At 47.5% G+C, this 11,710-nt stretch overlaps 1 protein-coding gene across 1 annotated transcript; it reads left to right on the top strand.

Moving 5' to 3' along the window:
• Positions 1–4,735: 4,735 nt before the first annotated feature.
• Positions 4,736–10,742, top strand: LOC139269196 (uncharacterized). The gene is made up of 2 exons (XM_070888288.1): positions 4,736–5,411; positions 9,724–10,742. Exons 1-2 carry the CDS (start codon positions 4,736–4,738, stop codon positions 10,740–10,742), a joined length of 1,695 nt encoding a protein of 564 aa, XP_070744389.1.
• Positions 10,743–11,710: the final 968 nt, after the last annotated feature.

Below are 11,710 nucleotides of genomic sequence, written 5' to 3'. Positions count from 1 at the left end.
GGAGTAATACCGACATCCACAGGAGTAAAAGCCTCACCCAGAGGACCAAAACCGACACCCAGAAGATTAATACCGACACCCAGAGGAGTAATACCCTCAGACAGAGGAGTAATACTGCCACGCAGAGGAGTAATACAGACACCAGAGGAATAATACCGTCACCCAGAGGAGTAATACCGACACACAGAGGATTAATATCGACATCCAGACGAGCAATACCGACACACGAAGGAGCAATAACGACACGGAGAGGAGTAGTACCGACATCGAGAGGAGTAATACCGACACCCAGATGAGTAATACCGACACCCGGAAGCGTAATACCGAAATCCAGAAGGGTGATGCCGTCACCCAGACAAATAATACTGTCACCCAGATGAATAATACCGAAGAGCAGGGGAGCACAAACGTCACGAAGAGGAGTAATACTGTCAGCCAGAGGAGCAATACCGACACCCAGAGGAGTGATACCGTCACCCAGAGGAGTAATGCCGACATCCACAGAAGTAATACCACCATCTAGAGGAGCAATACTTTCACCAAGCGGAGATATACCGACATCCAGAGGAGTAATACCGACATCCAGAGCAGTAATACCGACATCAAAATGAGTAATACAATCACCCAGTGGAAGAATACCGACACCCAGATGAGTGATACCGACATGCAGAGGAATAATACCAACACCCAGAGGAGTAATACTGTCAGCCTGAGGATTAATACAGACACTAGAGGATTAATACCGACACCCAGATGAGCAATAATGTCAACCAGAAGAGTAATACCGAAACCCAGATGAGTAATGTCGTCACGCAGAGGAATAGTGCCTACACCCAGAGGAGCAATAACGTCACCCAGAGGAGCAATACCGACACCCAGATGAGTAATGCCGACACCCGGAGGCGTAATACCGAAATCCAGAGGGGTGATGCCGTCTTCCAGACAAGTAATACTGTCACCCAGATGAATAATACCGAAGAGCAGGGGAGCACAAACGTCACGAAGAGGAGTAATACTGTCAGCCAGAGGAGCAATACCGACACCCAGAGGAGTGATACCGTCACCCAGAGGAGTAATGCCGACATCCACAGAAGTAATACCACCATCTAGAGGAGCAATACTGTCACCAAGAGGAGATATACCGACACCCAGAGGAGTAATACCGACATGCAGAGGAGTAATACAAACACCCAGAGGAGTAATACTGTCAGCCTGAGGATTAATACAGACACTAGAGGATTACTACCGACACCCAGATTAGTAATACTTTCAACCAGAGGAGTAATACTGATAACCAGAGGAGTAATACCGTCACCCAGAGGAGTAATATTGTCACCCACAGGAGTAATACTGACAGCCAGAGGAGTAATGCCGAAACCCAGAGGAGTAATATTGTCACCCAGAGGTGTAATTCTGACAGCCAGAGGAGTAATGACGATACCCAGAGGAGTAATATTGTCACCCAGAGGAGTACTACCGACACACTGAGCAGTAAAACTGTCACCCAGAGGAGTAATACTGTCACACAATGGAGTAATACCGAGACCCAGAGGAAAATGCTGTCACACAGAGAGTAATACCGACAGCCAGAGGAGTAATATCGACATCTAGAGGAGTAGTACCGACACCGAGAGGAGGAATACCGCCACGCAGAGGAGTAATACCTTTACCTAGAAGAGAAATACCGATACCCAGAGGAGTAATGCTGTCACCCAGATGAGTAATACCGACAACCAGAGGAGCAATACCAACAGCCAGAGGAGCAATAATGTCAACCAGAAGAGTAATATCGAAACCCATATGAGTAATGTCGCCAAGCAGAGGAATAGTGCCTACACCCAGAGGAGCAATAACGACACCCAGAAGAGCAATACCGACACCCAGAGGAGTAATACCGATACCCAGAGGAGTAATGCTGTCACCCAGATGAGTAATATCGACAACCAGATGAGCAATACCAACACCCATAGGAGTAATACTGTCAACTAGAGGCGTAATACCGACACGCAGAGGTGTAATACCGACATCTAGAGGAGCAATACGGACACCCAGTGGAGCAATACCGACACGAAGAGGAGTAATACCGACACCCAGAGAGTAATACCTTCACCCAGAGGAGTAATACCGTCACCCAGAGGAGTAATACCGCCAGCTAGAGGAGTAATACCATCACCCAGAAGAGTAATACTGTCAGCCAGAGGAGTAATACAGACACCAGAGGAGTAATACCTACACCCAGAGGAGTAATACCATCACCCGGCGGAATAATACCCACAGCCAGAATATTAATACCCCATCTAGAGGAGTAATATCGACATCCAGAGAGTAATACCGACAACCAGAGGAGTAGGAGTAATACCGGCACGCAGAGAGTAATACCGACACCCAGGCGAGCAATACCATCACCCAGAGTAGTAATACCGTCACACAGATGAGTAATACCATCACACAGAGGATTAATACTGTCTCCCAGATGAGTAATACAGACGCCAGAGAAGTAATAGCGACACTCAGAGGAATATTACCTTCACCCAGCGAAGTAATGCCCACATCCAGAAGATTAATGCCCCATCCAGAGGAGTCGTATTGACATCCAGAGAGTAATACCGACAACCAGAGGAGTAATGCCATCACACAGAGGAGTAATACTGTCACCGAGTGGAGTAATAAAGACACCAGTGGATTAATACCGACATCCAGATGAGTAATATAGTCAGCCAGAGGCGTAATACTGTCAACCAGAGGCATGTTACCGACATGCAGAGGTGTAATACCGACATCTAGAGTAGCAATACGGACACCCAGAGGAGCAATACCGACACCGAGAGGAGTAATACCGACACCCAGAGAGCAATACCGTCACCCAGAGGAGTAATACCGTCAGCTAGAGGAGTAATATCATCACCCTTAGGATTAATACCGCCACACAGAGGAGTAATACTGTCACCCAGTGCAGTAATACAGACAACCAGAGGATTAATACCGACACCCATGTGAGTAATATTGTCAGCCAGAGGATTAATACTGAAAACCAGGGGAGTAATACCGTCACTCAGAGGAGTAATATCATCACACAGAGGAGCAATACCTTCACCCAGATGAGTAATAAAGACGCCGGACGAGTAATACCGACACCCAGAGGAGTAATACCATCATCCATCGGAGTAATACCCACATCAAGAGGATTAATACACCATCCAGAGGTATAATACCGACATCCAGAGAATAATACCGACAAACAGAGGAATAGGCGTTATTCCGGCACCCAGAGAGTAATACCGACATTCAGACGAGCAATACCATCACACAGTGGAGTAATACTGTCACCCAAAGGAGTAATACAGACACCAGAGGATTAATACCAACACCCAGATGAGTAATATTGTCAGCCAGAGGACTAATACTGATAACCAGAGGAGTAATAAATTCACCCAGAGGAGCAATATTGTCACCCAGAGGAGTAATACCGACAGCCAGAGGAGTAATCCCGACACCCAGAGGAGTAATACTGTCATCCAGAGGAGTAATACTGTCACTCAGTGGAGTAATACCGAGACCCATTGGAATAATACTGTCACCCAGTGGAGTAATACCGACAGCCAGAGGAGTGATATCGACATCTAGAGGAGTAGTACCGACACCGACAGGAGCAATAGCGTCACCCAGAGGAGTAGGACCGTCACCCAGAGGAGTAATACCGAGACCCAGAGGAGTAATGACGCCACCCAGATCTGTAATACCGACAACCAGAGGAGCTATACCAACACGCAGAGGAGTAATACTGTCAACCAGAGGAGTAATACCGAAACGCAGATGAGTAATCTATTCACCCGGAGGAGTAATACCTACACCCAAAGGAGCAATACCAACACCCAGAGTAGCAATACCGATAACCAGATGAGTAATACCGATATCCAGAGGAGTAATGCCGTCACGCAGATGAGTAATACCCTCACACAGAGGAGTAATACTGCCACCCAGAGGAGTAATACAGACACCAGAGGAGTAATACCGGCACCCAGAGAGTAATACCGACATCCAAACGAGCAATACCATCCCCCAGAGGTGTAATACTGTCACACAGAGGAGTAATATCATCAAACAGAGGAGTAATACTTTCACCCAGATGGGTAATACAGACGCCAGAGGAGTAATACCGACACATAGATGAGTAATACCATCATCCATCGGAGTAATACCCACATCAAGAGGAGTAATACCCCATCCAGAGGAATAATACCGACATCCAGAGAATAATACCGACAACCAGAGGAGTAGGAGTAATATCGGCACCCAGAGAGTAATACCGACACCCAGACAAGCAATATCATCACAGAGGAGTAATACTGATAACCAGAGGAGCAATACCGACAGCCAGAGGAGTAATACTGTCACCTAGAGGAGTAATACCGACAGCCAGAGGAGTAATCCCGACACCCAGAGGAGTAGTACCGACACTGAGAGGAGCAATGCCCGTCAGTAAGAGGAATAATGCTGTCAAGAATTGGAGTAACAGCGATTCCCAGAGGAGTAATGCCATCACCCAGATGAGTAATCTCGACACCCAGAGGAGCAATACCAACACCCAGAGGAGTAATACTGTCGACCAGAGGAGTAATACCGAAATCCAGATGAATAATGCCATTGCACAGATGAGTAATACTACATCCAGAGGAGCAATACTGACACCTAGAGGAGCAATACCGACAGGCAGAGGAGTAATACCGACATCCACATGAGTAAAGCCCTCACCCAGAGGACCAAAACCGACACCAAGAAGATTAATACCGACACCCAGAGGAGTAATACCGACACACAGAGGATTAATATCGACATCCATAGGAGCAATACCGACACACGGAGGAGCAATAACGACACGGAGAGGAGTAATACCGACATCGAGTGGAGTAATGCCGACACCCAGATGAGTAATACCGACACCCGGAGGCGTTATACCGAAATCCAGACGGGTGATGCCGTCACCCAGAGAAGTAATAATGTCACCCAGCGGAATAATACCGAAGAGCAGGGGAGCAAAAACGTCACGAAGAGGAGTAATACCGTCACCCAGAGGAGCAATACCGACACCCAGTGGAGTGATGCCGTCACCCAGAGGAGTAATACCGACATCCACAGAAGTAATACCACCATCCAGAGGAGCAATACTGTCACCAAGAGGCGAAATACCGACACCCAGAGGAGTAATTCCGACATCAAAATGAGTAATACCATCACCAATTGGAAGAATACCGACATCCAGAGGTGTGATACCGTCACCCAGAGGAGTAATACCGACAGCCACAGAAGTAATACCACCATCCAGAGGTGCAATACTATCACCAAGAGGAGAAATACCGACACCCAGAGGAGTAATACCGATATCCAGAGGAGTAATACCGACATCAAAATGAGTAATACCATCACCCAGTGGAAGAATACCGACACCCAGATGAGTGATACCGACATGCAGAGCAGTAATACCAACACCCAGAGGATTAATACTTTCAGCCTGAGGATTAATACAGACACTAGAGGATTAATACCGACACCCATATTAGTAATATTTTCAACCAGAGGAGTAATACTGATAACCAGAGGAGTAATACCGTCACCCAGAGGAGTAATAGTGTCACCCATCGGAGTAATACTGATAGCCAGAGGAGTAATGACGATACCCAGAGGAGTAATATTGTCACCCAGAGGTGTACTACCGACACACTGAGCAGTAAAACTGTCACCCAGAGGAGTAATACTGTCACCCAGTGGAATAATACCGAGACCCAGAGGAAAAATGCTGTCACCCAGAGAGTAATACCGAAGCCGGAGGAGCAATACCAACAGCCAGAGGAGCAATAATGTCAACCAGAGGAGTAATACCGAAACCCAAAGGAGTAATGCGGACACCTAGAGGAGTAATACCGATACCCAGACGAGTAATAACAAACCAGAGTAATAATACCGCTACCCAGCGGAGTAATAGCATCACTCCGAGTAGTAATATCTACATCCACAGGAGTAATACCGTCACCCAGAGGAGAAATACCGATATTCAGTGGACTAATACCGACATCCAGAGGATTAATACCATCAGCCAGAGGAGTAATACCGTCAGCTAGAGGAGTAATACCGACATCCAGAGGCGTAATACCGACACTCAGAGGTGTAATACCGACATCTAGAGGAGCAATACGGACACCCAGAGGAGCAATACCGACACCGAAAAGAGTAATATCGACACCCAGAGAGTAATACCGGCACCCAGCCGAGTAATACCGTCACCCAGAGAAGATATACCGTCAGCTAGAGGAGTAATACCATCACCCAGAGGAGTAATACTGTCACCCAGAGGATTAATATAGACACCAGAGGCGTAATACCGACAGCCAGAGGAGTAATGCCGTCATCCGGCGGAGTAATAACTACATCCAGAACATTAATACCCCATCCAGAGGAGTAATATCGACATCCAGAGAGTAATACCGACAACCAGAGGAGCAGGAATACAACCGGCACCCAGAGAGTAAAACCGACACCCAGGCGAGCAATACCATCACGCAGAGGAGTAACACCGTCACACAGAGGAGTAATACCATCATGCAGATAATTAATGCTGTCGCCCAGATGAGTAATACAGACACCAGAGGAGTAATACCGACACCCAGAGGAATAGTACCATCACCCAGCGGAGGAATACCCACATCCAGAGGATTAATACCCCATCCAGAAGAGTCATACCGACATCCAGAGAATAATACCGACAACCAGAGGAGTGGGAGTGATACTGGCACCCAGAGAGTAATACCCACACCCAGACGAGCAATACCATCACCCAGAGGAGTAATACCATCACCCAGAGGAGTAATCCCATCACACAGAGAATTAATACCGTCACACAGAGGAGTAATGCCATCACACAGAGGAGTAATCCTGTCACCCAGATGAGTAGTACAGACGCCAGTAGAATAATACCGACACCCAGAGGAGTAATACCATCACCCAGTGGAGTAATACCCACATCCATAGGATCAATACCCCATCCAGAGGCGTAATATCGGCATCCAGAGAGTATTACCGACAACCAGAGGAGTAGGAGTAATACTGGCACCCAGAGTGTAATACCGACACCCAGACGAGCAATACCATCACCCAGAGGAGTGGTACTGTCACCCAGAGGAGTAATACAGACACCAGAGGATTAATACCGACACCCAGATGAGTAATATTGTGTGCCAGAGGAGTAATACTGATAACCAGAGGAGTAATAAAGCCATGCAGACGAGCAATATTGTCACCCAGAGGAGTAATACCGGCAGCCGGAGGAGTAATCCCGACACCCAGAGGAGTAATACTGTCACTCAGAGGAGTAATACTGTCACTCAGTGGAGTAATACCGAGACCCAGAGGAATAATACTGTCACCCAGTGGAGTAATACCGACAGCCATGGAGTCATATCGACATCTAGAGGAGTAGTGCAGAAATGGAGGACAATACCGTCACCCAGAGGAGTAAGACTGTCACGCAGAGGAGTGATACTGATACCCAGAGGAGTAATGACGTCACCCAGATCAGTAATACCGACAACCAGAGGAGCTATACCAACACCCAGAGGAGTAATACTTTCAACCAGAGGAGTAATACCGAAACCCAGATGAGTAATGTCGTCACCCGGAGGAGTAATACCTACACCCAAAGGAGCAATACCAACACCCAGAGTAGCAATACCGATACCCAGATGAGTAATACCGATATCCAAAGGAGTAATACCGACACCCAGAGGAGTAATACCGACACCTAGAGGAGTAATACCGATACCCAGACGAGAAATAACAAACCAGAGGAATAATACCGCTAGCAAGCGGAGTAATAGCATCACTCCGAGTAGTAATATCTTCACCCACAGGAGTAATACCGTCACCCAGAGGAGAAATACCGATATCCAGTGGACTAGTACCGACATCCAGAGGGTTAATACCATCAGCCAGACGAGTAATACCGTCAGCTAGAGGAGTAATACCGACATCCAGAGGCGTAATACCGACACTCAGAGGTGTAATACCGACATCTAGAGGAGCAATACGGACACCCAGAGGAGCAATACGGACACCGAAAGGAGTAATATCGACACCCAGAGAGTAATACCGCCACCCAGCTGAGTAATACCGTCACCCAGAGAAGTAATACCGTCAGCTAGAGGAGTAATACCATCACCCAGAGGAGTAATACTGTCACCCAGAGGATTAATATAGACACCAGAGGTGTAATACCGACACACAGAGGAGTAATATCGTCACCCGGCGGACAAATAACTACATCCAGAACATTAATACCCCATCCAGATGAGTAATATCGACATCCAGAGAGTAATACCGACAACCAGCGGAGTAGGAATAATACCGGCACCCAGAGAGTAATACCGACACCAGGCGAGCAATACCATCATCCAGAGGAGTAACACCGTCACACAGAGGAGTAATACCATCATACAGATGATTACTGCTGTCACCCAGATGAGTAATACAGACGCCAGAGGAGTAATACCGACACCCAGAGGAATAGTACCATCACCCAGCGGAGGAATACCCACATCCAGAGGATTAATACCCCATCCAGAATAGTCATACCGTCATCCAGAGAATAAAACCGACAACCAGAGGAGTGGGAGTAATACTGGCACCCAGAGAGTAATACCGACACCCAGACGAGCAATACCATCACACAGAGGAGTAATACCGTCACGCAGAGGAGTAATACCATCACACAGAGGAGTAATCCTGTCACTCAGATGAGTAATACAGACGCCAGTCGAGTAATACCGACACCCAGAGGAGTAATACCATCACCCAGCGGAGTAATACCCACATCCAGAGGATTAATCCCCCACCCAGAGGCGTAATACCGGCATCCAGAGAGCATTACCGACAACCAGATGAGTAGGAGTAATACTAGCACCAAGAGAGTAATACCGACACCCAGACGAGCAATACCATCACGCAGAGGAGTAATACTGTCACCCAGAGGAGTAATACAGACACCAGAGGATTAATACCGACACCCAGATGAGTAATATTGTCAGCCAGAGGAGCAATACTGATAACCAGAGGAGTGATAAAGTCACCCAGACGAGCACTATTGTGACCCAGAGGAGTAATCCCGACACCCAGAGGAGTAATACTGTCACCCAGAGGAGTAATACTGTCACTCAGTGGAGTAATACCGAGACCCAGAGGAGTGATATCGACATCTAGAGGAGTAGTGCCGACATCGAGAGGGCAATACCGTCACCCAGAGGAGTAAGACCGTCACCCAGAGGAGTAATACCGATACCCATATGAGTAATGACGTCACCCAGATCAGTAATACCGACAACCATAGAAGCTATACCAACACCTAGAGTAGCAATACCGATACCCAGATGAGTAATACCGATATCCAGAGGAGTAATGCCGTCACCCAGAGGAGTAATACCCTCAGACAGATGAGTAATACTGCCAAGCAGAGGAGTAATACAGACACCAGAGGAATAATACCATCACCCAGAGGAATAATATTATCACCCAGACGAGTAATACCGACAGCCAGAGGAGTAATCCCAACACCCATAGGAGTAATATTGTCACCCAGAGGAGTATTACCGACACACCATCGAACAGTGGAGTAATACTGTAACCCAGAGTAATACAGACGCCACAGGATTAATACAGACACCCAAATGACTAATATAGTCATCCAGGGGAACAATACTGATAACGAGAGGACTAATACCGTCACCCAGAGGAGTAATATTGTCACCTACAGGAGTAATACCGACAGCCAGAGGAGTAATCCCGACCCCCAGAGGAGTAGTACCGACACTGAGAGGAGCAATGCCGTCAGCAAGAGGAATAATGCTGTCACGCATTGGAGTAATAGCGATTCCCAGAGGAGTAATGCCGTCACCCAGATGAGTAATCCCGACACCCAGAGGAGCAATACCAACACCCAGAGGAGCAATACTGTCGACCAGAGGAGTAATACCGAAACCCAGATGAATAATGCCATCGCAAAGACGAGTAATACCTACATCCAGAGGAGCAATACTGACACCCAGAGCAGCAAGACCGACAGCCAGAGGAGTAATACCGACATCCACAGGAGTAAAAGCCTCACCCAGAGGACCAAAACCGACACCCAGAAGATTAATACCGACACCCAGAGGAGTAATACCGACACACAGAGGATTAATATCGACATCCAGAGGAGCAATACCGACACACGAAGGAGCAACAACGGCACGGAGAGGAGTAATACCGACATCGAGAGGAGTAATACCGACACCCAGCTGAGTAAAACCGACACCCGGAGGCGTAATACCGAAATCCAGAGGGGTGATGCCGTCTTCCAGACAAGTAATACTGTCACCCAGATGAATAATACCGAAGAGCAGGGGAGCACAAACGTCACGAAGAGGAGTAATACTGTCAGCCAGAGGAGCAATACCGATACCCAGAGGAGTGATACCGTCACCCAGAGGAGTAATGCCGACATCCACAGAAGTAATACCACCATCCAGAGGAGAAATACTGTCACCAAGAGGAGAAATACCGACACCAAGAGGAGTAATACTGTCACCCAGAGGAGTAATACTGTCACTCAGTGGAGTAATACCGACAGCCAGAGGAGTGATATCGACATCGAGAGGATTAGTGCCAACATCGAGAGGGCAATACCGTCACCCAGAGGAGTAAGACCGTCACCCAGATGAGTAATACCGATATCCAGAGGAGTAATGCCGTCACCCAGAGGAGTAATACCCTCACACAGAGGAGTAATACGACAGCCAGAGGAGTAATCCCAACACCCAGAGGAGTAATATTGTCACCCAGAGGAGCATTACCGACACACTGAGGATTAATACTGTCATCCAGGGGTGTAATACTGTCACCCAGTGGAGTAATACCGAGACCCTAAGGAATAATACCGTCACCCAGAGAGTACTACCGACAGCCAGAGGAGTAATATCGAAATCTAGAGGAGAAGTACCGACACCGAGCGAGCAATACCTTCACCCAGAGGAGTAATACCGTCTCCCAGAGGAGTAATACTTTCAACCAGAGGAGTAATACCGAAACCCAGATGAGTAGTGTCATCACCCAGAGGAGCAATACCAACACCCAGAGGAGTAATACTGTCAACCAGAGGAGTAATACCGAAACCCAGATGAGTAATGTCGTCACTAAGAGAAGTAATACCTACACCCAGAAGAGCAATACCAACACCCATAGGAACAATACCGATACCCAGAGGAGTAATACCGGTACCCGGAGTAGTAATACCGTCACCCATAAAAGTAATACCAAAACGTAGGGGAGTAAAACCGTCACGAAGAAGAGTAATACCATCGAAAAGTGGAGTAATACTGAAACCCAGAGTAATACAGACGGCACAGAATTAATACAGACACCCAAATGACTAATATAGTCATCCAGGGGAATAATACTGATAACCAGAGGAGTAATACCGTCACCCAGAGGAGTAATATTGTCACCTAGAGGAGTAATACCGACAGCCAGAGGAGTAATCCCGACACCCAGAAGAGTAGCACCGACACTGAGAGGAGCAATGCCGTCAGCAAGAGGAATAATGCTGTCACGCATTGGAGTAATAGCGATTCCCAGAGGAGTATTGCCGTCACCCAGATGAGTAATCCCGACACCCAGAGGAGCAATACCA

Source organism: Pristiophorus japonicus, chromosome 8, assembly GCF_044704955.1.
Source record: "Pristiophorus japonicus isolate sPriJap1 chromosome 8, sPriJap1.hap1, whole genome shotgun sequence".
In the NCBI taxonomy this organism is placed as follows: domain Eukaryota; kingdom Metazoa; phylum Chordata; class Chondrichthyes; family Pristiophoridae; genus Pristiophorus; species Pristiophorus japonicus.
Note: the sequence above shows the minus strand (reverse complement) of the source record. Positions and strands in the feature narration are given on the sequence as shown.